Source organism: Opisthocomus hoazin, chromosome 16, assembly GCF_030867145.1.
Source record: "Opisthocomus hoazin isolate bOpiHoa1 chromosome 16, bOpiHoa1.hap1, whole genome shotgun sequence".
Lineage (NCBI taxonomy): Eukaryota > Metazoa > Chordata > Aves > Opisthocomiformes > Opisthocomidae > Opisthocomus > Opisthocomus hoazin.
Genome location: NC_134429.1, coordinates 15,288,782 through 15,315,376, shown reverse-complemented (window position 1 = coordinate 15,315,376; position 26,595 = coordinate 15,288,782). Strand labels below are relative to the sequence as shown.

Sequence of the window (26,595 nt, the reverse complement as noted above, 5' to 3'; positions counted from 1 at the left end):
AAGAGCGCGGCTGGGAGACGCCGACGTTCTCCGGAGGGAGGCTTGGGGTCGGATCCGTGATTGATTCCGGGAGCGGAGATGCCCCCAGCACGGGGGATTTTGTGCGGGGTTGGGGATTTACCGGTGACTTTCCCAGCCAGGGTGAGGGCAAAAAGTCCTTAATTACCCCAGGGGGTAAAATTTGCTGCCCCGGGGTGGCTGCGGAGGCTCCGGCGCAGGGGGAGACGTGTCCCCGCGGGGGTTTAATGCTGCTTTGCCCCGTAGCAACCCTCCCACGCTCCACCCCAAGGCTTTTCCTGCCAGAGCAAACCCCTGGGCTTTAATGAGCTTAACGAGGGCTGGGATTTAACGAAAAGGCTGGCTTACTCTCTCCAAGGAGCTCCTTTCCCCGGTGGGAGCCAGCACCATCCTGCCTGGGGGGGGGACAGCGCGGCAAACTAAGCACATTTCCACCGATTTTGGGCACGGGGAAGCGATTTTTTTGTTTATATTTTCCTTTTTTATGCTCCTTCCCCTCTCGCCGAGAGCCGCCTTGGTGGTTTTTGTTTACAAAGCCCTGCTCGGCTGTGGGAGTATTCAGGACTGGTTTTGGCGGTGGATGCTGGCGGCCTGGCCGGAGGCGTTGGGACCCCCGAGGCAACCAGGAAGAGGAGGGTCCGCGGTCCCGCCGTCACGCCGGGAGGGGAAGGCGAGGGTTTCGGGCTGATCCCGGCCACGCATCCGCTTTCCGCTCGCAGGCGACGAGCTGAAACGGAGCCCCAGAAATCCCAGGAAGGGGCTTCCCAGAGAGGAGGCCTGGGCGAAGGGGCTCCGTGGACCCCCCTTGGGGAGCCCATGAGCGAAGCGGAGCCCACGGCGGAGGCTGTGGTTGAGGTGGGTTCCCCCTCGCCGCGGCGGGAACCGGGGGGCTGCTCTCGCGGGAGCGGCCGCGGAGCCACGGCCCGGGGGAGCGGCGGGATTGCCATGGCGAAGGGCGGTTCTGCCGCCGGCTTTGCGAGGGCGAGCGGCACGTTGGTGACCGCGGCTTGCGAATCGGCGGCGGCGGCTCTGGGATTGCTGCTGTGAGTCTGCAGCGCTCTTGTGATCGCAGATCCAAATTTGGAGCGGGTTTGGGATCGCAGATGAAGATTTGGAGCAGGTTTGGGATGGCAGACACAGATTTGGAGAGGGTTTGGGATGGCAGACGCAGATTTGGAGCAGGTTTGGGATGGCCGACGCTAATTTGGAGCGGGTTTGGGATCGCAGGCACAAATTTAAAGCGTGTTTAGGACAGCAGACACAATTTTGCAGTGGGTTTGGTATCGCAGACATCAATTTGGAGCGGATTTGGGATCGCAGGCACAAATTTGGAGCGGGTTTGGGACGGCAGACGCCAATTTGGAGCGGGTTTGGGATTGCAGGCACAAATTTGGAGCGAGTTTGGGACGGCAGATGCCAATTTGGAGTGGGTTTGGGGTCGCAGGCGCAAATTTGGAGCGGGTTTGGGATTGCAGATGCAAGTTTGGAGTGGTTTTGGGATCACAGGCGCAAATTTGGAGCAGTTTTGAGATGGCAAACAAGTTTGGAGCGGGTTTGGGATGGCAGACAAGTTTGGAGGAGTTTTGCGCTGGTGAACACATTTGTAGAGGTTTTGCGATGGCAAACCAACCTGCGACGGTTGCAGATGGTCGCAACTGCAAATAAGCGGCGATTTTGCGATGGCAAACACCAGTTTGCAGCCGTTTTGCAATCGTAATCGCGGCAGCCTTGCGGTTGCGACTGTAAATCAGCAGGTTTGCGATCGTAACTGCAGATTTGCGGGGGTTTTGTGAGCGCAAGCACAGATCTGCAGCACTCGTGCGATCGCAGCTGCAAGGTTGCAGTGCTTGTGCCATCGCAACTGTGAATTTCCAGCGGTCTCACGACCACCACTGCAAATTTGCGCCTGCCATCCCAAACTCGCTCCAAATTTACGGAGCAGCAGTCTCCTAGTTGCGACCACGAACATGCAGCAGCTTTGTGATTGCAGCTGGAGACCCGCAAACTGCAAATTCGCAGCAGTTTTGTGGTTGCAGCTCTAAATCCGCAGCGCTCTTGGGACTGCGGCGGCGAATCCGCGGGGATCTCGCGACTGCAGCTGCGATTCGGCAGCGGTTTCGTGGCCGCAAACGCAAATCTGCAGCGGGTTTGCAAGCGCAATAATAAATCTGCGGCGGTTTTGCGATCGCAACTGCAAATCTGCGGCGGCTTCGTGATCGCAACTGCAAATCTGCAGCGGTGTTGCTGTTGCAGACTGCGTCGCTGAGCATGTCTGAGTTGCACGGGGTGAAGCATTTGCAGCTGGGGGGAAAAAAAATGCTTTTTGTGGCCTCGGCCGAGTGCGTGGGGAAGGCTCAGCCCAGCCCCCCCCCCCATCCCGCCCGAGGAACAAAGCAGCTCTTGGCTGCAAAGGGCATCTTGGCTCCATCCCAGGGCCGGATCCCCATCCCGCTGTTTTCCGGAGTCGGCCTGAGCCCCGTCCCCGTCCCGCAGCGGCCGGCGCGGGGGCCATGTCCTCGCTGCTGTCCCTCCAGGAGGAGAACCGCATCCTGCAGCAGGAGCTGTCGCGTGTCGAGGACCTGCTGGCTCAGAGCCGGGCCGAGCGCGATGAGTTGGCCATCAAGTACAACGCCATCAGCGAGCGGGTAGGTCAGCGGCTGCGTTAACCCAAACCCACCCATTTTAACCCCAAAATCAAGGCAGAACCTTTGCATTCGCTGCGCTCGGAGCTGGAGATGCTGCGGCGTCTCGCGTTGTCCCGGTGATGGGAATTTTGGTGCCGTGCATCCGACTTGCCTGGACCTGTCGCGGCTTGCCGGGGCTCGTCCTGCGGGATGCCCAAAGCACCCCCCCCCGTCCCTATTTTGTTTACCCCGCCACTTTTTGGGAAGTAGGGACCCCCCCATCAGCATCCCTCGCCTTCCCATCCCTTTGCCGTGGCAACGGGGGGAGTAAAAGGGCTTTGGGCAGCAGCCAGGTGCTGAGCGTGGCTCCTGGGGAGACCGGAATCGAGGGGCTGCTGGGTTTTTTGGGGGGCAGCTCCTCTGTTTGTGCCTGGTTAGGTACAGAAAAAAAAGCAAATGTCAGGAAAATACCCCGAGGGGAATCGCCAGCGCTGAGCCTGAGGATCCTTGATCCGTCAGCCGGGATGGGGCTTTGCTGAACCCCCAGATTCAAAGTTGGATTGTTTTTAACAGCACCTCCAATTTTTCCAATTCATCCCCTGCCTGTGGATGGGAAGGGGGGGGGGGGTTGGATGCAAAATTTGGGGGGCCCTCGGGGGTTTGCTGTAGGCCCACCCCGAAGCGATGGCTTTGTGGGGGATGGGGTGTTGCGAGTGGGTGCTGGGGGGGGGTGTGTGTAGCATCATCCCGATGGGTGGGCTGGGGGTATCCCGGCATCTCCTGCATCCCCCCCGTCATCCCAGCTGGAGCAAACCCTGCGGCTGGAGACGGGCGAGCGGGAGGCGGTGGAGAGCCGGAGCCTGGTGCAGCACAACGTGGAGCTGCGGCGGCTGCTGGAGGAGGAACAAGCCGCCTACAAGCGCAAGCTGCAGGCCTACCAGGAGGGCCAGCAGCGGCAAGCCCAGCTGGTGCAGAAGCTCCAAGCCAAGGTAAATCCTCCCCGGGGGACGCAGGGACATTTTGGGGACCCCCGTGGTGTCACCCACCCCGTCTCCTCCGCCCAGGTGTTGCAGTATAAGAAGAAATGTGGCGAAGTGGAGCAGCAGCTGCTGGAGAAGGCGACGGAGCTGGAGCAGGAGAGGCTGACGGTGAGGGATGGTTTTGGGGAGCCCCCCAGCACCAAAGCCGCCCCCCCACCCCCAAATTGGGGTGATGGCGAGCGGGCTGATGTCCCCACAGAGCCAGCTGGATGCGAGCAGCTCGCAGCCGGAGGAGGAGAGCAGCAACGAGCTGGAGAACGCCTTGATCCGGCTGGAAGAGGAGCAGCAGAGGTGAGCGGGGGTCTGCGGGGAGCTGTGGGACCCCCCACCCCACCCTGGGGTGATGCTCCGGCCACGTGTGACCCCCCCCACCCCAGGAGCAGCAGCCTGGTGCAGGTGAACTCGATGCTGCGGGAGCAGCTGGAACAAGCCAACGTGGCCAACGCGGCGCTGAGTGAGGACATCCGCAAGCTGACGGCCGACTGGGCGCGGGCGCGGGATGAGCTGGAGCAGCGCGAGGCGGAGTGGAGGCGCGAGGAGGAGGTTTGGGGGGGCCCCGGGGTGTGGGGGGGGAACCCGGGGATACGGCAGGGAGCAGGATGGGGGGTGGCGAGGAGAGGGATGGGAGGCAGCGGGATGCAGGGATGTGGCGTGGAAAGGGGTGAAGGGATGCAGAGAGGGATGCAGGACCACCAGGAAGGCTGCGGGGCCGTGTTGCACAGAGAAGAATTTAGGGGTGCAGGGGATGCAGCGCGTGGTGGGAGGGGGACGCAAGGCAGAAGGATGCAGCGATGTGGCTTGGAAAGGGATGTGGGACCCCGGGGAGGGATGCGGGACCCCAGGGAGGGATGTGGGACCCCAGGGAGGGACGTGGGCCCACGGGGGATGTTGCACGGAGAAGAATTTGGGGGAGTGGGTGATGCAGCACGTGACGGGAGGGCGATGCATGGCAGAGGGCTGCGTCCCCCGTGTCCCTCTCCGTGCAGGGCGAAGGGGAGCTGGGGCGGGGGGGCTGCTGACTGCGACAGACCGAGGGGTCTGATGGGTGCAGGCTGGGGGGGCACCCACGCCACTCCGTCCCCCCCGGGCAGTCCTTCAACGCCTACTTCAGCAACGAGCACAGCCGGCTCCTGACCCTCTGGAGACAAGTGGTGGCCTTCAGGCGGCACTTCGGGGAGATGAAAGCCACCACCGAGAGGTCACTGGAGGGGGGTCTTTGGAGGTCCCTGGGGACCCAGCGGTGGCCAGGTCCAACCGTGCGTCCCCCGCTGCAGGGATCTGGCGGAGCTGGGCCACGAGGCGTCGCGGGCGGGCAGGGCGGCGCACGCCGCGTGCCTTCACCTGGCCGCCAACCTGCGGGTGGCCGAGAGCCAGGCGGGCGCCGCGCGGGAGGCGCAGGCCATGCGGCTGGCGCAGCTGGAGGAGCAGCTGGCGGCGCGGGCGCGGGACGCCGACCTGGAGAAAGCCGCCCTCAGCGCCAGGTACCGGGGTGGGGGGGGGTCGGTTTGATTTTTCTTGGGGGTCCTTGGGGTCCCGGTGCTGCCCGGTGTGTCGCCGCAGGCTGGCGGAGCTGGTGGCGGCGCTGGAGCGGCTGCGGGCTGAGGACGGGGAGAAGGAGCGGGCGGTGGAGACGCTGACGCTGCAGCTGCGGAGCCTGGTGAGCGCAGGCGTCTCGGGGAGGGGGGTGCGTGGCGGGTCTGGGGGTGCCGGGATGCGGGGCGCGATGCGCAGCCGAGCCACGGTACGCGTTGGTGCGGGATGCGCAGCGCGTAGCGGGGCGGGGGGTGTGGCAGGGCGGGGGGCGCAGCGGGGTGCCGGGCGCGGTGCCCACCAAGCCCAGGGGCCTGATGCACACCGGGCGCGTTGCCTGCTGGAGCGCGATGCGTGGCGCATGCCAGGCTGCGATGCGTGCTGAGACGTGATGCATGCTAGAGCACGGTGCGTGATGCACGCTGTAACATGATGCATGCGGGAGCGTGATGCATGGTGCATGCCAGGGTGCGATGCGTGCAGGAGCGCGATGCGTGCTGAGCCACGATGCATGATGCACGCCAGGCCCTGATGCATGCTGGAGCGTGATGCACGGTACATGCCAGGGTGCGATGCGTGCGGGAGCACGATGCATGCCGAGCCGTGATGCATGCTAGAGCATGATGCACAATGCAGACCAGAGTGTGATGCATGCAGATGCATGATGCATGCTGAGCTGTGATGCATGCTAGAGCATGATGCACGATGCAGAGGAGAGTGTGATGCATGCAGGAGCTTGACGTATGATGCATGTCAGGGTGCGATGCATGCAGGAGCACGATGCACGCTGAGCCGTGATGCATGCAGGAGCTTGATGCACGGTGCAGACCAGAGTGTGGTGCATGCAGCAGCACGATGCACAATGAGACATGATGCATGCTAGGGCATGATGCATGTGAGGGTGTGATGCATGCAGGAGCACGACGCATGCTGAGACACGATGCATGCTGAGCTGTGATGCATGATACATATCAGGGTGTGCTGCATGCAGGAGCACGGTGCATGCTGATCCGTGATGCATGGCAGGGCATGATGCACGATGCAGACCAGAGTGTGATGCAGGCAGGAGCTTGGTGCACGATGCACGTCAGGGTGTGCTGCATGCAGGAGCACGATGCACGCTGAGCCATGATGCGTGCTAGAGCGTGATGCATGATGCAGACCAGAGCGCGCTGTGTGCCGGAGCGCGATGCCGGCCGCCTGCCGCGGTGCGATGCGTGCCGAGTTGCGATGCACGATACCTGCCGGGGTGCGACGTGCGCCTGGGCACGGCGCTGAGGCCCGACGGCGGCCGGCCGTGCCTGACGCCGCGCCGACGGGCTTCGCAGGAGGCCTCGCGTGCCCAGGAGCCATCGCCAGAGGAGGTGCAGGCCTTGCGCTCAGAGGTGGAGCTGCTCCGCCAGATGCTGCGGGAGGTCACCCAGGTGCCAGCAACTGCCCGTTCCCAATCCCCTTCCCCACCTCAGTTTCCCCCTCCCCGCCTCAGTTTCCCCCTCCCCGCCTCAGTTTCCCCCTCCCCGCCTCAGTTTCCCCCCCCACCTCAGTTTCCCCTCCCCTGCCTCAGTTTCCCCTCAGTGACCCGGGGGCTCTCCCCGTCCCCTCGCAGGCGGCGCTGGCAGACGACCCCGAGCAGCCACCGCTACCCCCGGACTCCCCGCCGCGTCCCCCTGCGTCCCCTCCCCGCAGCCCCTCACCCAGCGCCGCCGTCGCCGCCGTGCACGCTGCCCTGCGCCGCCGCCGCCTCCAGCTGCAGGTGAGCGCCGGGAGGGGGCTGCGGGAGGAAGATGATGATGATGATGATGAAGGCTGACCCCCCCCTTTCCCCTTGTCCCCCCCCAAGGATGCCCAGGGCCAGGCGGAGGCCAGCCGGGAGGTGGCCGAGAGCCTGCGGCGGGAGCTGGGGGACAGCGAGAGGCGGCTGGGGACCCTGGAGCAGCGGCTGGAGCAGCTCAGCGCCGAAGCCAGGGACTGCCGGCGGGCGCAGGATGAGGCCCTGCGGGAGGTGGCCTGCCTGCGCGCCGAGGGCGAGGTCCTGCGCAGGTACCCACTGCCCGTCCGTCTGTCCCGAGCTGCGTCCGCCTGTCCCGAGCTCCCTGCGGGGCCATCCCTGTGCTTGGATCCTCGTGTTCGTCTGGCCCCGTGCACCCTGACCCGTCTGTCTGTCTGTCCGTCCGTCCACCCCTCTGTACCTGTCGCCGTGTCTCCCCGCACGTCTGTCTGTCCCTGTGCGTCCCGGCGCGGCTGTCTGTCCCTCCGTCCCTTTGCGTCTCTCCCTGAGTGTTGCTGCATGGCCGTCTGTCCTCGCGCATCCTGGCTTGTCTGTCTGTCTGTCCTACCCCCCCAGCCTGTCTGTTTGTCCGTCCATCCCTGCTCACCCGTCCTCCTCTGTGCCTCCATCCTGGGGCGTTAGTCTGTCTGTGCATGCATCCCTGTGCATCGCACCCCATGCGCCCTGCCCTGTCCGTCTGTCCGTCCCTGCCTGCCTCGCCGTGCCTGTCTGTCCCTGGGCGTCCGGCCCTGTCCGTCCGTCTGTCCGTCCCTGCCTGCCTCGCTGTGCCTGTCTGTCCCTGGGCATCTGGCCCTGTCTGTCCGTCTGTCTGTCCCTCCCTGCCTCGCAGTGCTGTCTGTTCTGGTACATCCTGCCCTGTCTGTCTGTCTGTCCATCCCTCCATGCCTCACCGTGCTGTCTGTCCCTGGGCGTCCGGCCCTGTCTGTCCGTCTGTCCGTCCCTCCCTGCCTTGCCGTGCCTGTCTGTCCCTGGGCGTCCGGCCCTGTCCGTCCATCTGTCTGTCCCTGCCTGCCTCGCCGTGCCTGTCTGTCCCTGGGCGACCTGCCCTGTCTGTCCGTCTGTCCATCCCTCCCTGCCTCGCTATGCCTGTCTGTCCCTGAGTGTCCAGCCCTGTCTGTCCGTCTGTCCATCCCTCCCCGCACATTCATCTCTGGCCATCTGTCCGTCCACACGCATCCCTGTGCATCTCTCCACCCCGGTGTGCCCACCCGCGTCCGTCCGTCCGCCCAGCCCACCCGTGTCCGTCTGTCCGTCGGGCAGGGAGCGGCTGCGGGCGGAGGAGGCTCTGGCCGGGGAGCAGCAGCGCGCGGGGGCCCTGCAGCAGGAGCGGGCGCAGCTGCAGCGCCGGGGCGAGGGGCTGGAGGACGCCCGCGACGAGGCCGCCCGCGACGCCGAGGCCGCTCGCCTGCAGCTGCAGCGCAGGTGGGGGCGCGGGGGGGGCCACGTGGGGGCCGCGAAACCCCGGGGGGCTCCCTGCAGCCTCTCCCTAAATCTGGGTGCTGACACCTTGCCCCCACCCGAGGTGGGTGCTGCCACCCCCCCCAAGTGGGTGCTGCATAATCTCAGTGGGTCCCCTGAAGCCCCCCCAGTGTGGGTGCTGCCACCTCTCTCCTCGCCCCACCCAGACTGGGTGTTGCAGCTTCCCCCCCCCCCACCAAGTGGGTGCTGCAAAACCTCAGTGGGTGCTGCAACACCCCCCACCCCCCTCCCCAAGTGGGGTCCCCTGGGTAGGTGGGTGCTGCAACCCCCCCATGGGTGGGTGCAAAACCTCAGTGGGTGCTGCAACCCCCCAAGTGGGTCCCCTGAAGCCCCCCTGATGTGGGTGCTGCCACCTCTCTTCCCCCCCCCCAAATTGGGTGTTGCAGCTTCCCCTCCCCCAAGTGGGTGCTGCAAAACCTCAGTGGGTGCTGCAACCCCCCAAGTGGGTCTCCTGGGTGGGTGGGTGCTGCAACCCCCCCCCCCCAGTAACTTCAGTGGGTGCTGCAAAACCTCAGTGGGTGCTGCAACCCCCAAAGTGAGACCCCTGAAGCCCCCCCTACGGTGGGTGCTACGAGGTCCCCCTCCCCAAGGTGGGTGCTGCAACCCCCCAATGGGTGGGTACAAAGCTTCAGAGGGTGCTGCAACCCCCCCCCCCCCCCCAGAATGGGTGCTGCAAAGCAGCAGATGCTGCAGCCCCCCCCCCCCCCCAAGCGGGTGCCGCGGAGCAGCGGGTGCCGCGGTGCCCCCGGCCGGGTGCTGCAGCCCCCTCCCGGCGGCGGGTGCCCCCCGGGCGCCGCAGCCAGCAGCAGGTGGAGGAGCTGGAGGCGCAGCGGGCCAGGGCGCAGCGGGAGCTGCTGGAGGCGCGGGAGGCCCTCAGCAGGGCGGCGATGGAGGCTGAGGTGGCGCGGGGCGAGCGCCAGGCACTGGCCGAGGCGCTGAGCAAGGTGGGTGCTGCGTGTGCCCCCCCGGCACCCCCCTGTGCTGGGTGAGCCCCACAAGCACTGGGTGCACCCCCCAAGGCAGCGGGTGCCCCCCAGACCCCGTGCAGTAGGGAACCCCCGTGCAGCGGGTGCCCCGCACCCCCTGCCCATCCCTCCCAGTTGCCCCATGCACCCTCCCAGTTGCTCCTCACCCCTCCCAGTTGCCCCATGCAACCTCCCAGTTGCCCCTCACCCCTCCCAGTTGCCCCATTCACCCTCCCAGTTGCCCCATGCACCCTTCCTGATGCCCCGCACCCCCTGCCCATCCCTCCCAGTTGCCCCATGCACCCTCCCAGTTGCTCCTCACCCCTCCCAGTTGCCCCATGCAACCTCCCAGTTGCACCCTCCCAGTTGCCTCACCCCTCCCAGTTGCCCCATGCACCCTCCCAGTTGCCCTTCTCCCAGTTGCCTCATGTACCCTCCCAGTTGCCCCGCACCCCTCCCAGTTGTTCCGCACCCCCTCCCCATCCCTCCCAGTTGCCCCATGCACCCTCCCAGTTGCCCCACACACCCTCCCAGTCGCCCCATTCACCCTCCCACTTGCCCCACGCACCCTCCCAGTTGCCCCTCACCCCTCCCAGTTGCCCCGCACCCCCTCCCCATCCCCCCCGTACGGGGGCACCCATGGGGCAGGGGGATGCGGCGGGTGCCCCCCTGCCCCCCCCAGCGCGCTGGGTGCCCGGCAGGCGCGGGGCAGCTGCGGGGAGCTGGCGGCGGCGGGGAGCCGGGCGCGGTGGGAGCGGGCGCGGCTGCGGGACGCCCTGGCGCGGAGCAGCGAGCTGGCGGCGGGGCTGGCGCGGGAGAAGGCGGCGCAGGGCCGGGCGCTGGAGGAGCTGCGGGAGAGCGGCCGGAGCCGGGCGCGGGAGCTGCGGCGGGAGCTGGCGGGGCTGCGGGAGCGGCTGGAGCGGGAGCGGCGGGAGCGGCAGCGGCGGGAGGCCGAGGAGGAGGAGGAGGAGGAGGAGGAGGGAAGCCGGGGGCTGCGGGCCGAGCTGCGGGCGCTGCGGGGGCTGCTGCGGGGGCTGCGCCAGCGCCTGGCACAGGTGGGTGCGGGGCAACAGGGGGGGGTGAGGGGCAAGTGGGAGGGTGCATGGGGCAACTGGGAGGGATGGGGAGAGGGGGCATGGGGCAATTGGGAGAGATGGGGAGAGGGTGCAGGGCAACTGGGAAGGGTGAGGGGCAACTGGGAAGGATGGGGAGAGGGTGCGGGGCAACTGGGAGGGGTGAGGGGCAAGTGGGAGGGTGCATGGGGCAACTGGGAGGGATGGGGAGGGGGCGTTGGGCAACGGGGAGGGATGGGGAGGATGCCAGGGGTAACTGGGAGGGATGGGAAGGGGGCACGGGGTAACTGAGACTAACTGGGAGGACCAGTGCAGATGAATGAGGCAACTGGGAGGACGTGTGGGGCAACTGGGAAGCTGGGTGGGGTGACTGGGCGGATGCATGGGGGCAACTGGGAGGCTGGGTGGGGTAATGGATGATGCATGGGTCAACTGGGAGGATGCGTGGGTCAACTGGGAGGGTGCGTGGGTCAACTGGGAGGGTGCAGGTCTACTGGAGGGATGCGTGGGTCAACTAGGAGGGTGCGGGTCAACTGGGAGAGTGCGTGGGTCAACTGGGAGGGTGCGGGTCAACTGGGGGCATGCGTGGGTCAACTGGGAAGGTTCGTGGGTCAACTGGGGGGATGCGTGGGTCAACTGGGAGGGTGCGGGTCAACTGGGGGGATGCGTGAGTCAACTAGGAGGGTTGCGGGTCAACTGGGGGGATGCGTGGGTCAACTGGGAGGGTGCGTGGGTCAACTGGGAGGGTGCGCGGGTCAGCGGGGCGGCTGCTGGGGTAACTGGTTGTTGGGGTGGGGCGCAGGCGGCGCAGGAGCAGGCGGCGGCGGGCGAGTCGCTGGCGCAGGCGCGGGGGGAGCAGGAGCGGCTGCGGGCCGAGCTGCTGCGCCTCAGCCGGGCGCGCGAGGGACTGGCCAAGGAGGGGGCCAGCCTGGCCGTCCAGCTCGCCGCCGCCCAGCGCCACGGCCAGGATCAGGCCCGGGAGGTGGCCGGGCTCAGGTGGGTGCCGGGGGTGGGGGGGGGGGGGTGCCTCCTGGCCCCGGATCCGGGGTGTCGGCAGCGTGGGCGGCGGTGTTCCGGCAGGACGGAGAAGGAGGGGCTGGAGAGCAGCATCTTCCAGCTGCAGCAGCAGCTGGCGCAGCTGGACACCCGCAACCAGCAGCTGGAGGCCGAGGGCCGGACCCTGCTGCAGGCCAAGGAGGCACTGGAGGGTGAGGGGTCCCAACCCTAGCCATCCTCATCCTCATCCCCATCCATCACTATCTTCATGCCCATTCCCATCCATCCCTTTCAGCCCCCATCCATCGCCATTTTCATCCCTCTTCCTCCTCATCTTCATTCTCTCATCCCCATCCATCACCATCTTCATCCTCATCTCCATCTTCATCCCTTTTCCTTCTCATCTCCATCTTCATCCTCATGCCCATCCATCTTCATCTTCATCCGTCCCCATCTTCATTCGCCCATCCCCATCCATCACCATCTTCATCCCTGTTCCCATCCATCCCCCTCCATCCCTATCTTCATCTCCATCCTCATCCCCATCCATCTTCATCCTCATCCGCCCCCCTCCATCCCTATCTTCATCTCCATCCTCATCCTCATCCATCTTCATCCTCATCCGTCCCCCTCCATCCCTGTCTTCATCCCCATCCCCATCCATCCTCTTCTCCATCCTCATCCCCTTCCATCTACATCCTTATCTGTCCCCACCTTTATTCTCTTCTTCATCCTCATCCCCATCCATCACCATTTTCATCCCCATTCCCATCCATTGCCATGTTCATCCCCGTTCCCATCCCTACCTCTCCATCCTTATCTTCATCCTCTTCTTCATCCTCATCCCCCTGTATCCCCTGCTTCATCCTCATCTCCAATGATCTCCTTCATCCACATCTTGATTTTTACTCCCACCCATCACTCTCTGTTGCCATCCATTTCCATCTTCATCCTCTTCCTCATCTTCATCCCGACCTTCAGCTTCGTCCCCGTTCATCCCCTTCTTCATCCTCATCTCATCCGCCCCTCTCCAGCTCCGTCCTTATCTGTCCCTGTCCCCCAATCCGTCCCCATCCACCTGCAACAACAAACCCTCCGCCACTGCCTCCCTGCCATGTCCCCACCCCTGTCACCTAACCCACACCCTCCCGGGGGGATCCCCGCTGATGGGGGGGGGGGGGGATCCCCGCAGCGGAGCTGGGCGCCGCGCGGCAGGAGCGGGACCGGGAGCTGCAGGCGCGGCGGCAGGCGGTGGCGGCGGCCGAGACGGCGGCGGTGACGGCGGCCCTGCAGAGCGCCCGCGACGCGCACTGCGACGAGCTCGACCGCCTCCAGCGCGAGAAGGTGGGCGCTGGGGGGGGGGGTGCCGATTGTTGGGGTGCTGTGTTGAGTCTTGGGGTGCGACGCTGACTCTGGGGGGTTCGCTGGTGATTTTTGGGGGGGTCGCAGGAGGAGCTGGAGGCCGAGCGAGGCCGGCTGGCGCGGGAGCAGGAGGAGCTGGCGGCCGAGCTGGCGGCATCACGGCAGCAGCGCGAGAGCGAGAAGCGGCAGGTGGGTGGCCCCGATGTCCCCCCCCGTCCTAGCGCCCGTGTCCCCCCCCCCGGCTGAGCCGTGTGCCCCCCCCCAGGCGCTGGCGCTGCAGGAGGAGGAGCGGGCGGCGCTGGCGGAGACGCTGGGGGGGCTGCAGCGGAGCCTGGACGAGGCCACCGCCGAGCTCGAGCAGCTGCGGCGCGAGGTCACCGGGCACCAGGAGAAGGAGCAGGTGGGTGCTGGACCCCCCCCCAGATGACACAGAGCCCCCCGTGTCCCCCACTGCAAGCCCCCATGCCTGGGTGTCCCCCATTTCCGCCCCCCATTGCAGCTCCCCATGCATCGGCATCCCCTGTGGCCCCCCCACTGCAACTCCCCATGCCTGGGCACCCCCCCACTGCAATCCCCAGTACCTGGGCAGCCCCCCATTGTAACCCCCCCATGCCTGGGCACCCCCCTACTGCAATCCCTGATACCTGGGCATCCCCCCATTGTAACACCCCATGTCTGGGCACCCCCCCGTTGCAAACCCCTATGCCTGAGGGTTCCCCCCGCTCCCATTGCAAGCCCCCCTGCCCAAGCATTCCCCCCCGTCATATGCCCAGGTGTGCCCCGTGTCCCCCCCATCGGAAGCCCCTGTGCGTGGGCATCCCCCCCATTGCAAACCCCAATGCCTGAGGCTCACACCCTGACTTGCAAGCCCCCCCACTACACCCCCTCCCCCGCGTGCGACCCCCCCCATGACCCCCCCTTGCACCCCCCCATCACAAGCCCCCCATCTCCTCATTGCAACCCCCCTGGCAACAGGGACGCCCGGGTGCAGTGCCCATCCCCATCCCTGCACCGTCCCCATTGCAATCCCCCCCCCCAACCTCGGGACCCCCCCCATCACTGGGGTGGGGGGGGGCTCAGGGCTCCGTGCCCCCCGCCGTAGAGCCTGGCTGCGGAGCTGCGCAGCCTGCGGGCGCAGGCGGAGGAGACGGCGGCGGCCCACGAGCGGGAGGCGAAGATTCTCCGCGAGCAAGCGACGGCGGCGGCCAAGCAGCGGGACGGTGCCCTGCGAGAGGTGAACCCCCCCCAAGACCCCTTCCCACCCCCCCAAAACACCCCTGCTGAACCCCATCCGCGTAGGCGGAGGAGACGCGGGCGCAGCTGCGGCTGGCGACGGAGGCGCGGGCGGCGGGACGGCGGGAGCTGCGGGAAGCGCAGCGGGAGGTGCGGGAGAGCCGGGAGGGTCGGGATGCGGAGCGGAGGCAGGCGCAGGAGGCCCGGCGGGCGCTGGGAGACGAGGCCAGGGAGAAGGAGGCCCTGCGGCGCTCCAACGAGGAGCTGCGGGCGGCCCTGCGACGCGCCGAGGGCGAGCGCATCAGGTGAGGGGCGGCGTGACGCGGGGCCGAGTCGGGAGACGGGGCGGTGCGTGGCGTCGGGGCGGTGTGTGGGGTCGGGGGACGCGTGGTGGGTGCGATGCTTTGGGTGCTTGGGGTTGGGGTGATGCTCAAGGAGACCTCCCAAGATGGGAGATGCAGGAGTTGGGGGGACGCATGCGTTGGGGCAATGTTTTGGGTGCTGGGAGTTGGGGAGATGCTTGAGGAGATCCTCAAGATGGGAGATGCAGGAGCTGGGGGGACGCATGGATTGGGGCAATGTATTGGGTGCTGGGATTTGGGGAGATGCTCGAGGAGATCCTGAAGATGAGAGATGCAGGAGTTGGGGGGACGCATGGGTTGGGACGATGCTCGAGGAGACCCCCAAGATGGGAGCTGTGGGAGCTGGGGGGATGCATGGGTTGGGGTCATGTTTTGGGTGCTGGGATTTGGGGAGATGCTCGAGGAGACCCTCAAGATGGGAGATGCGGGAGTTGGGGGGACATATGGGGTGGTGCGATGTTTTGGGTGCGATGTTTTGGGTGCTGGGGGTTGGGGTCATGCTCAGGAAGAGGAGACCCCCCAAGATGGGAGATGCAGGAGTTGGGGGGACGCATGGGGTGGTGCGATGCTTTGGGTGTTTGGGTTTGGGGTGATGCTTGAGGAGACCCCCAAGGTGGGAGATGCAGGAGCTGGGGGGACACGATGTTTTGGGTGCTGGGGGTTGGGGTGATGCTCAGGAAGAGGAGACCCTCAAGATGGGAGATGCGAGAGTTGGGGGGACACATGGGGGGTGCGATGTTTTGGGTGCTCGTGGTCGAGACGATGCTCAGGAAGAGTAGACCCCCAAGATGGGAGATGCAGGAGCTGTGGGAACACATCTGGGAAGAGAAGTTTTGGGTGCTGGGGGTTGGGACGGTGCTCAAGGAGACCCCCAAGATGGGAGATGCAGGAGCTGGGGAGGACGCATGGGTTGGGGCAATGCTTGAGGAGACCCCCAAGATGGAAGATGTGGGAGTTGGGGGGGATGCTCAGGATTGGGGTGATGGCTGGGACAAGGGGCTGCTTAATCTGGGAGGTGCGGGGGGTGCTGGGATGCCTTGGCAGGTGATGCTGGGGGTCGGGGTGACCCTTGGGACACGGGGATGGTCCCGTTGGGAGCTGCAGGGGCTGGTGAGATGCCTTGGAGGGTGATGCTGGGGGTCGGTGTGACCCTTAGGACACGGGGATGGTTCCATTGGGAGCTGCAGGGGCTGGTGAGATGCCTTGGTGGGTAATGCTCAAGGCGATGCCGAGCTGGGGGGATGCTCGGGGCCGAGGCAATGCCCTTGGGGGGGTGACACCAGCCCCTTCCCCCCCCTCCCGCAGCCTCAAGCGTGTCAGTGAGGAGAAGGAGCAGCAGCTGGCACTGGTGGAGGACGGGCGCGCGGCGGCCGACCGGGAGGTGACGGAGCTGCGGGCAGCGCTGCGGGAGCTGGAGCGTGCCCGCCTCGACGCCCGCCGCGAGCTGCAGGAGCTGCGCCGGCAAGTGAGGAGGATGATGGGGGAACCCCCCTCTTTCTCCCCAGTTCGGGGTGCCCCCAGGCCACCCACCGTCTCCTTCTGGGGCAGGTGAAGGACCTGGACAGCGAGAACAGCAAGAGGAGCAAGGAGGTGGGCGAGCTGCAGGCGCGCGTGGCCCTGGAGGAGCAGCGGGAGGAGGAGAGCCGCCGCGAAGCCTTCGGCCTCAGGCAGAAGGTGGTGGAGAGCGAGGCGGGCACGGAGGCTGCCAGGAAGGAGGTGGAGGGGGTCCCTCTGGGTCCCCATCGCCCCCACTGCTCTCTCCCCTGTGTCTCCGGGGGTCCCTCTCATCCCCCGTCGTCCCCTTGCTCTGGGCCTGGTGTCCCTGGGCGTCCCCAGCACCCCACCACTCTCCCCTGCGTCCCTGAGGGTCCTCATCACGCTGTTGCTCCATCCCCTGCATCCTGGGGGTCCCCCATACCTCAGTGCTCCAACTCTTACTTCCCTGGAGGTCCCCCATATCCCCTTGCTCCATCTCCTGCATCCCTGAGGGTCCCCCGTCACCCTGTTACTCCATTCCCTGCATCCCTGGGGTCCCCCATACCCCATTGCTTCATTCTTGGGGGTCCCCCGTCACCCCACTGCTCCATCCCCTGTGTCCCTCGGGTTCCCCATACCCCATTTCTCCATCCCTTGGGGTCCCCCGTCACCACATTGCTCCATCCCCTTCATTTCCACCACCCCGTGCTCCATCCCTTCTATTCCCGTCACCCCATTGCTGTGTCCTCTGCACCCCTGGGGGTCCCCCATACCCCATTGCTTCATCCTTGGGGGTCCCCCATCACCCCACTGCTCCATCCCCTGCGTCCCTCGGGTTCCCCATACCCCATTTCTCCATCCCTTGGGGTCCCCCGTCACCCTATTGCTCCATCCCCTGCATCCCTGGGGTCCCCCATCATGCTATTGCTCCATCCCTGGGGGTCCCCCATACCCCATTGCTCCATCCTTAGGGGTCCCCCATCAGCCTGTTGCTCTACCCCCTGCATCCCTGGGGTCCCTCCATACCCCATTGCTCCATCCCTGGGGGTCCCATCCCCTGCATCCCTGGGGGTCCCCCATACCCTGTTGCTCCATCCCTGGGGGTCCCGTGTACCCCATTGCTCCATCATTAGGGGTCCCCCATCACCCTATTGCTCTACCCCTGCATCCCTGGCATAGCCCGTACCCCATTGCTCCATCCCTGGGGGTCCCACGTACCCCATTGCTCCATCCTTAGGGGTCCCCCATCACCCTATTGCTCTACCCCTGCATCCCTGGGGTCCCCCGTACCCCATTGCTCCATCCCTGGGGGTCCCCCATCACCCTATTGCTCTACCCCTGCATCCCTGGGGTCCCCCGTACCCCATTGCTCCATCCCTGGGGGTCCCCCATCACCCTATTGCTCTACCCCTGCATCCCTGGGGTCCCCTGTACCCCATTGCTCCATCCCTGGGGGTCCCCCATCACCCTATTGCTCTACCCCTGCATCCCTGGGGTCCCCTGTACCCCATTGCTCCATCCCTGGGGGTCCCCCATCACCCTATTGCTCTACCCCTGCATCCCTGGGGTCCCCTGTACCCCATTGCTCCATCCCTGGGGGTCCCCCATACCCCATTACTCCATCCCTTGCATCCCCATCACCCTGTGCTCCATCTCTTGCACCCCATCACCCATCTCTCCACACCCTGTACCCCAACTGTCCCCGTCACCCCCTCTCCACCAGCTCCAGCACCTGCAGCGGCAGCTGTCGGAGGCGGAGGGCGAATTTCGGCAGCGGGAGAAGGACCTGGCCCGCAGCTTGGAGGAGGCTCGCGGCAACGAGAAGAAGCTGCTGGCCGATGCCCGCAACCTGCAGCTGAAGGTGGAGGCGGCGCGGGGCGAAGCGGCCGAGCTGAGCCTGCGCCTGAGCGCGGCCGAGGGTCGGGCGCAGGGGCTGGAAGCCGAGCTGGCCCGCGGCGAGGCACTGCGCCGGGCCGCCGAAACCCGCCTGGGCGGCATCCAGTCCGCCCTGCGCCGTACCATGGGCATCGGCCGGGCACGGGCCGGCTCCCCGGGCAAGGGTGAGAGTCCCTGCGGACCCCCGATGCCCCGTCCCTTGCTTAGGGGAAGGGGATGCATCCAGCTGTGGTGCTCCGTTCTCTGCACTCCTAGGGGTCCCTCATATCCCATTGCTCCATCCTTGCATCCCCATTACCCCATTGCTCCATTCGCTGCATCCCTGGGTTCCCCTTTACCCCATTCCTCCATCCCCTGCACCCCATCACCCTGATGCTGTGTCCCCTGCGTCTCTGGGGTCCCCCATCACCACATTGCCCCATCCCTGGGGGTCCCCCGTACCCTATTGCTCCATCCCCTGCATATCTGGGGTCCCCAATACCCCATTCCTCCATCCCCTGCACCCCATCACCCTGTTGCTTCATCCCCTGCATCCCTGTGGTCCCCCATCACCCCATTGCCCCACCGCTGGGGGTCCCCCATACCCTATTGCTCCATCCCCTGCATCCCTGGGGTCCCCCATCACCCCATTGCTCTATCCCTGGGGGTCCCCCATAACCTATTGCTACCATTGCTCCATCCCTGGGGGTCCCCCATATCGTGTTGCTCCATCCCCTGCATCCCTGGGGTCCCCCATACCCCATTCCTCCATCCCTGGGGTCCCCCATACCCTATTCCTCCATCCCGTGCACCCCATCACCCTGTTGCTCTGTCTCCTGCATCCCTGGGGTCTCCCATCACCGCTTTGCTCCAGCCCTGGGGGTCCCTCATACTGTATTGCTCCATCCCCTGCATCTCTGGGGTCCCCCATACCCCATTCCTCCATCCCTGGGGTCCCACATCGCCCCATTCCTCCATCCCTTGCACCCCATCACCCTGTTGCTCTGTCCCCTGCATACCTGGGGTCCCCCATCACCCCTTTGCCCCATCCCTGGGGGCCCCCCACACCCCCTATCCCACGGGTGCATCCCACTGCGGCGCATCCCGCTCCGGCTCGCGATCCTCCCTTGGCTGCTGCGCCCCGTTGTCCCCGTGCCACCCTGTTTGTCCCCATACAGGTGGGGGACCGGAGGGCTCGGGGAGCCGCGGCTCATCCCCGGATCCCGACGCGGCCGCCGAGCCCGAGGCGGTGCGGGCAGCCCTGCGGGATTTCCTGCGCGAGCTGCAGGACACGCAGCGGGAGCGGGTACGTCCCCTCTTCCCCTCCCCTCCCCATCGCCCCTCAAAAGCCCCTTTCTTGCCCCGTTTTCTTGCCCCAGGAGGAGCTGCGGGTGCAGGTGGGCAGCCTGGGCCGGCGGCTGGCGGAGGCGGAGGAGGAGCGGGACAGTGCCAGCGCCCGAGCGCAGCAGCTCCAGAAGCTGGTGGCTGAGAGCGAGGAAGGTGACGGAGGGGTATTTTTTGGGGTGCATCCCCCCGACTGGTGGGGTTTGGGGTGATTTGTCCCTTGCTGGAGCCTCGCTGGCAAGCGGGGGCTTTGGGGAAACTGAGGCAGGGGGCAGGTGACGGTGCTGCCTGGGACTGCAGGATGCTCATGTGTGGCCCCCAAATCCCGGTAAAATTGGTGCAAACCCCAGGAATCCCAGTAAAACCCCCACGCATGCCCAGTAAACCCCAGTAAAACTGGCAAAAGCCCCCGTACATCCCCTGTAAACCCCAATAAAAGGGGTAAAGGCCCTCTGCGAGCCCCAGTAAAACTGGTAAACCCCTCTGCCAACCCATAAATCCCAGTAAAACTGGTAAAAGCCCCTATGCATCCCCTGTAAATCCCAGTAAAACTGGTAAAACGCTCATGGATCCCTTAGGAAAAAAACAAACTGGTAAGAGCCCATCTGCATCCCCCGTCATCCCCAGTAAAACCCCCTGTGCATTCCCCCTAAACCCCAGTAAAACTGGTAAGACATCCCCATGGATCCCTTCAAACTGGTAAGAGCCCGTCTGCATCCCCCGTAAAACTGGTGAAAGACCCTTGCATCCCCCATAAACACCAATCAAACCAGTAAACCTCTCTGTGGATCCCCTGTAAATCCCAGTAAAACCGGTAAACACCCTGTGCATGCCCCAAAATCCCTAGTATAACTGGGAACTCCCTTGTGCAGACCCCATAAACCCCAGTAAAACTGGTAACCCCCGCCATGGATCCTCTGTAAACCCAGTTAAACTGGTAAACCCACCTGTGCCTTCCCTGTAAAGCCCAGTAAAACTGGTAAACCCCCTGCACTTACCCCATCAACCTCAGTAACACTGGTAAAAGACCTGTGCATCCTTTGTAAACCCCACTAAAACCAGTAAAACTCCCTATGCAGCCTCCATAAATCCCAGTAAAATGGGTAAAACCTGTGTGCATCCCCCATCAACCCCAGTAAAACTGGTAAAAGACCCGTGCATCCCCCACAAACCCCAGTAAAACTGGTAAAGCTCCCTGTGCAGCCTCCGTAAATCCCAGTAAAACTGGTAAACCCCTGCCATTGATCCTCTGTAAACCCAGTTAAACTGGTAAACCCACCTGTGCCTTCCCTGTAAAGCCCAGTAGAACTGGTAAACCCCCTGCACTTGCCCCATCAACCTCAGTAACACTGGTAAAAGACCCATGGATCCGCCGCAAACCCCACTAAAACTGGTAAAGCTCCCTGTGCATCCCCAGTAAACCCCAGTAAAACTGGTAAAGCTCCCTGCGCAGCCTCGGTAAATCCCAGTAAAGTGGGCAAAAGCCCCGCGCATCCCCAATAAACCCCGGTAAAACTGGTAAAGCTCTCTATGCAGCCTCGGTAAATCCCAGTAAAATGGGCAGAAGCCCCGTGCATCCCCAGTAAACCCCAGTAAGACTGGTAGACCCCGCGGTGCGCGCCCCGGCGAGGCGGGTGACGGCGGCGTGGCTGCGGCAGGGCGTCGCGGCGGGGAGCTGAGCAGCGCCCGGGCCACGCTGCTGCTGCAAGAGGAGACGCTGCGGCGGGGCGAGCGGGAGCGACGGGCGCTGCGGGAGAAGGTGACGGCGCTGGAACGCAGCCTGCACGCCGCCGAGGCCGAGCGCCGAGCCGCCCAGGTGGGCATCGCCGTCGGGGTACCGCGTCGGACCCCGCGTCACCCCCGGCTGCTCGGTGGCAGCCGGCCGGTGCCTTGCAGGAGAGGGTGAGCGCGGTGCGAGCCGGCGAGGCCGAGCTGGAGGGGACCAAGAGGCGGCTGGAGGCGGCGGAAAGCCGGAGCGCCCGCCTGGAGCTGCAGCAGCGGGTGCTGGAGGGCGAGCTGCAGCGGGCACGGCTGGCCCTGGGCGAGCGGCAAGCGGAGGCGCGGGCGACGCAGGACCGCGCTGAGCTGCTCCAGCAGCAGGTGACGACGCTCAACCCATCTACATCCCCATCACATGGGTTCTTTGGATGATGAAATTCCATTTTTCGTGTCGTTTCGGGTAGCTGGCGGAGAGCGAGCGGCGCGCCGGCACCTTGCAGCTGGCGATGGAGCGGTTGAGCGCGGCGTTGGCGGAGAGCAGCGACGCGACGGCGTTGGCCGATGGCGTCGCGGTCCACGAGCGGCTGCTGCAGCTCCAGAGCGCCCTGGCCGCCGGCGAGCTCGACCGCCGGGCGCTGCAGGTGGGAGCCAGCACCCTTGGGTGGGACCGGGGTGCCGGCGTCCGGGGGGGTCACCCTGGGTGTCACCACCTCTGTCCTAGGAGGGGCTGGAGGTGGCGCGGTGGGCGCTGGCCGAGGCGCGGGAGGAGAAGGCGTTGCTGCGGGAGCAGCTGCGGGGGCTGCGGGAGGAGCAGGAGGCCCTGCGGCGCGGCAGGGAGGACCTGGAGGCGCAGGTCCGGCAGCAGCAGGAGGTGAGGGCAGGGGGGTGGCGAGGGGGGGTTCCCCAAATTCCCTGTCCTGTGCCCCTGTTCAGCACCCTGTGCCCGCTCCATGAAGCCTGTTGTGCGCCCGTGCGGCATCCTGCACCCTCTTGCAGCCCCCATGCAGCACCCTGTTGCCCCCATGCAGCCCCCTGCACCCACTCGCCCCACCATAGCACCCCATTGCCCCATGTAAGACCAGCACCCTTTTGACCCCCCCATGCAGCTCTCTGGCCCCTATACAGCCCCCTGCACTCTCTTGCCCCCAGCACAGCCTCCTGCATCCCCATTGCCCCCATATAAGACCAGCACCCTATGGCCCCTGTACGGCCCCCTGCACCCTCTTGCCCCTCCCCCATAGCACCCTGTTGCCCCCATATAAGATCAGCACCCTTTGACTCCCCCATGCAGCACCCTATGGCCCCTATGCAGCCCCATGCACCATCTTGCACCCCCCCAGCACCCTCTTGCACCCATATAACACCAGCACCCTTTTGACCTCCCCCCATGCAGCACCCTATGGCCCCTATATGGCCCCCTGCACCCTCTTGCCCCCCCCGAACCTTATTGCCCCCATCTAAGACCAGCACCCTTTTGATTCCCCCCCCCCATGCAGCACTGTATGGCCCCTATAAGCCCCCTGCACCCCCTTGCCCCCCCAGCATCCTATGGCCCCACTACAGCCTCCTGCATCCTTTTGCACCCCCCCTATAGGACCCCATTGCCCCCATATAAGACCAGCACCCTATGGCCCCTATACGGCCCCCTGCACCCTCTTGCCCCCCCATAGCACCCTGTTCCCCCCATATAACACCAGCACCCTTTTGACCCCCCCATGCAGCACCCTATGGCCCCTATGCAGCCCCATGCACCATCTTCCCCCCCCCATAGCACCTTATTGCCCCCATGCAGCCCCCTGCACACCTTTGCCCCCCCATGCAGCATCCATTGCCCCGACCCTTGCATCACCCTGCTGCCCTCCCACCCTACGGACCCCCACGTAGCCCCAGCACCCCGTGCAGCCCCCATGCCGTGGCTGACCCCCCCCGGCGCAGGCGCTGCGGCAGCGGCAGGAGGAGCGCGGGGGGCTGCAGGAGCGGGTGGGCAGCCTGCAGCGCGCCCTGGCCCGCACGCAGGGCGAGAAGAGGGAGGCTGAGCGCGTCGCCCTGCGCCTGGAGAAGGACAAGGGGGCCCTGAAGAAGACCCTGGACAAGGTGAGAGCGCGGTGGGTGGCACCCTTGGGTGCCCCTGGAGCTGGCCGTGCGCCGAGCATCGCACCCGTGCGGATGCTGAAACGCATCCCTGGGGCCAGGGCTTGGCCAGAACAGGGTGCGAATCGAATGTAAAGCCCTGACCCTGGCTTATTAATTATTTTCCAAGCATAAAATAGACTTTATACGTAGGCTGCGTGCGGCTCCGCTATAGGCAGGCTCTACGCACTTCAAAAAAAATCCGTATTTTAAAGATAGAGATATATTTTACATGTAAAATACATATTTTTCTCTGCTGTATTTTATATTTAGTATATAACCTGCTGTGTTTTATATGTAATAGGTATTTTATCTGCTGTATTTTATATGTAATATATATTTGTATATCATATATTTATATTTATTTATATTTTTATATTTTTGTATTTTATATATTTGTATATATACTTATAGTATACATTATGTATTTATATTTTTGTATTTGATATATACTTATAGTACACATTATATATTTATAGTTTTGTATTTGATATATTTATATATTTATATACTTATAGTATACATTATATATTTATAGTTTTGTATTTAATATACTTATATACTTATATAATACATATTTATAGTTTAGTATTTTATATATTTATATACTTATATACTTATAGTATACATTATATATTCATAGTTTTGTATTTTGTATATTTATATATTTATAGTATACTTTATATATTTATAGTTTTGTATTTTAGATATTTAGATATTTATAGTATATATCATATATTTGTATTGTATTTATATTTATCTTACATATTTGTATTATGTATACTATATATTTTTTAACCTTTTATATTAGATATGTATATTTTATCTGCCATACTGTATATACGATACATATTTCTCCCCCTGGCGCGCGGCGGGCTCGGCGCCCCCCAGCCCCCGTCCCCATCTCTCTCCCCGCGTGGGCGCAGGTGGAGCGGGAGAGGCTGCGGACGCAGGAGGCCTCGCTGCGGCTCTCGGCGGAGAAGGGCCGGCTGGGCCGCTCGCTGGGCACGGCCGAGCGGGACCTGCTGGAGGCTCAGCACCGCATCCAGCTGCTGCAGGTGGGGACCCCCGGCTCGCCCGGCTGCGAGGGGGGCAGGCGGTGGCACCCTGGGGTGCTGGGCTCTGCTGGGGGGGCTCAGTCCAGCTTGGGGGGGTGCTGGGGCTTGTACTGGGATGGTGCTGGGCTTCTTTGAGGGGCTCAAACCAGTTCAGGGAAGGTGTTGGTGATCTCAAGGGGATGGTGCATGGCTCTTTCCTGGGACCTCTCCCAGTTTAGGGCAGATGCTGGGCTCATCCCAGTTTGGGGGGGTGCTGGTGCCTGCAGCAGTGTGGTGGTGAGCTCTTCTGGGCTGATCCAGGCTTGCCTTTGCTGGGGGGATGCTGGTGTTCACGAGGGGATGGTGCTGGGCTCCTTTCTGGGGGCTTATCCCAGTTTGGAGGCATGCTGGTGCTTGTACTGGGATGGTACTGGGCTCCTTGTGGGGCTCTTCCCAGCTTGGAGAGATGCTGATGCTTGTACTGGGATGGTGCTGGGCTCCTCTTTCGGGGGCTTATCCCAATTTGGAGGGATGCTGGCGCTTGTACTGGGATGGTGCTGGGCTCCTTTGGGGCTAATCCCAGCTTGGGGTGATGCTGGTGCTTGTACTGGGATGGCACTGGTCTCATTTTTGGGGTGCTTCTCAGCTTGGGGAGATGCTGGGGCTGGTCCCAGTATGGTGCTGAACACCTTTTTTTTTGGCTCAGCCCAGTTTGCGTTTGCTGGGAGGATGATCATGCTTGTACTGGGAGGGTGCTGAGCTCCTTTTGGGGCTCATCCCAGCTCGGGGAGGTGCTGCTGCTTCCACTGGGATGATGCTGGGCTGCTCCCAGTTTGGAGAGATGCTGGTGCTTGCACTGGGGTGATGCTGGGCTCATCCCAGTGTGTAGGGGTGCCAGTGCTTGCCCTGGGAGGGTGCTGGGCTCTTTCTGGGGCTCCTCCCAGTTTGGGGACTGGTTTTGGGGTGACAGCCCCCCCCGCCCGCCCAGGCACAGGTCTCGGTGCTGGAGCACCCATCTCCGCCGAGCCCCGGGCCGTCGCCGGAGCTGCAGCGGGAGCTGGACCGCCTGCGCATCGCCCAGCGGGCGCGGGGGGCTCCGGACCGCGGCCACCGCAGCCTGGAGGAGCAGGTGAGCGGGGGGACACCGCGGGGGGGACACACACATCCCCTCCTCTCTATTCTCCTCCCCCCCCCCATCTCATCCCCCTGCCCTTGCAGATCGCGGCGCTGAAGGGGCAGGAGGTCGCCCGCCAGCCCACCAGCATCTAGGGGCCCCCCGCCGCGACCCCCGCCGAGACCGGCACAACTCATCTCACGGGTGAGGGGCGCCATCCCCACCCCCCCGCTCGATAACCCGGCGAGTTCTGGCTCACCGCTCCCTCTTCTCAAGCCCAAAGCCGCTCCTCACCGGCAGGGTGACGACACGCGGGTATTGCTGATCCAGGCTGGGGCCCAACGGGTCGGTTTTTCCCCTTTTATCGATGGTGATTTTTAACAAAAAGGTTGGAAATCGCCTTTTTTTTCAGCCCCAGCAGAGCGCTGTCTCAGCGCCGGCCGCGCCACCGGATTTATTTTTTCCCCGATACTCAGTGCTCCCCCAGCCCTCGCAAGCCCCAGCCCTCAGCGGCAACTAATTTTCCCCTTTTTTTCTAACAAAACCAAAAAAAAAGACTCTAGTGAGGTGGTTTTTTTTGCAAATAGCGGGGTTTTTTCTGTCGCCGGGTCTGGAGCCGGAGGATTTTACTGGTGCGACGGGGCTGAGCCGCAGAACCGCGGTAGCGGCTTCTATTAAGTCACTATTAAATGTGAATAAACCCAACTGGCAGCTGGGGTTTTTTTGGGGGGGGGGGGGGTGGCATTTTGGGGATGTCCATATGGGTGTCTGTTGGGACACCAGGGCCAATTCAGCTCCCTAAATAATACTAATAAATAGCAATAAATAATTTGTTATTATGATGATGACTGGCTCTGTGTCGGAGGAGCGCTGCCGGGCCGCCCTGCCACCGTTCAGCAGCATCCTCTCGCGGTGCCGCTGCCCTCCCTCGCCTTGTTTTCAGCCTTCGGGGGGGGAAAAAGGTTGAGCTGAGCCCCCCGGGCAGGATGAATCCCTCGTGGGCACGGCCGGAGAACGGCGGAGAAAACTCAGCACCGGGGCTATTTTCTAGAAGAGAACTGGGAAATAGAACTGCGCGCTGCGAGCTACGCGCGGTGTAAGAGAGCTGCACCCTATAGAGGAGCTACGCTAGAGCTTGCTGCATGCGGTGAGAGAACTACGCGCTGTAGTAGAGCTGCACCCTGCGGAGGAGCACGCCCCGTACAGAGCTGCGCGCTGTAGGAGTACTCACGGCGCAGAGCGGCACGCTGCGTGGACAGGATCAGGAGAACGGTGTAAGAAAGCTCCACAGTATGTAAGAACCACACAGGGTGTAAGAGCTGCACGATACATAAGCGCTACGTGCTGTAGGAGCGGCGTGCTGCGAGCTGGAGGAGGGCTGCACGCTGTGTAGGAGCTGCACGCTGTGTAGGAGCTGCACGCTGTGTAG

General features: G+C 63.9%; 1 protein-coding gene across 1 annotated transcript; it reads left to right on the top strand.

Annotated features, from left to right (window-relative positions):
• Window positions 1-793: 793 nt before the first annotated feature.
• CROCC (ciliary rootlet coiled-coil, rootletin) lies at window positions 794-25,887 on the top strand. The gene is made up of 35 exons (XM_075437190.1): window positions 794-873; window positions 2,512-2,663; window positions 3,446-3,631; window positions 3,707-3,790; window positions 3,882-3,973; window positions 4,060-4,225; window positions 4,774-4,880; window positions 4,957-5,163; window positions 5,243-5,339; window positions 6,541-6,636; window positions 6,819-6,965; window positions 7,053-7,252; window positions 8,262-8,423; window positions 9,280-9,424; window positions 10,147-10,500; window positions 11,321-11,514; window positions 11,599-11,726; window positions 12,707-12,858; window positions 12,964-13,065; window positions 13,142-13,276; window positions 13,979-14,110; window positions 14,176-14,414; window positions 15,777-15,936; window positions 16,020-16,187; window positions 17,671-18,007; window positions 19,001-19,128; window positions 19,202-19,322; window positions 20,825-20,982; window positions 21,063-21,266; window positions 21,350-21,526; window positions 21,607-21,756; window positions 22,821-22,979; window positions 23,942-24,073; window positions 25,041-25,181; window positions 25,271-25,887. Exons 2-35 carry the CDS (start codon window positions 2,529-2,531, stop codon window positions 25,319-25,321), a joined length of 5,346 nt encoding a protein of 1,781 aa, XP_075293305.1. The 5' UTR covers window positions 794-873; window positions 2,512-2,528; the 3' UTR covers window positions 25,322-25,887.
• The last annotated feature ends 708 nt before the right edge of the window (window positions 25,888-26,595 follow it).

Coding starts and splice junctions, on each gene's coding strand:
- CROCC (XM_075437190.1), top strand. CDS start 2,529: ATGTCCTCGCTGCTGTCCCTCCAGGAGGAGAACCGCATCCTGCAGCAG. Junction 5,164..5,242: donor AAAGCCGCCCTCAGCGCCAG/GTACCGGGGTGG, acceptor GTGTCGCCGCAG/GCTGGCGGAGCTGGTGGCGG. Junction 19,323..20,824: donor GGTGGCTGAGAGCGAGGAAG/GTGACGGAGGGG, acceptor TGGCTGCGGCAG/GGCGTCGCGGCGGGGAGCTG.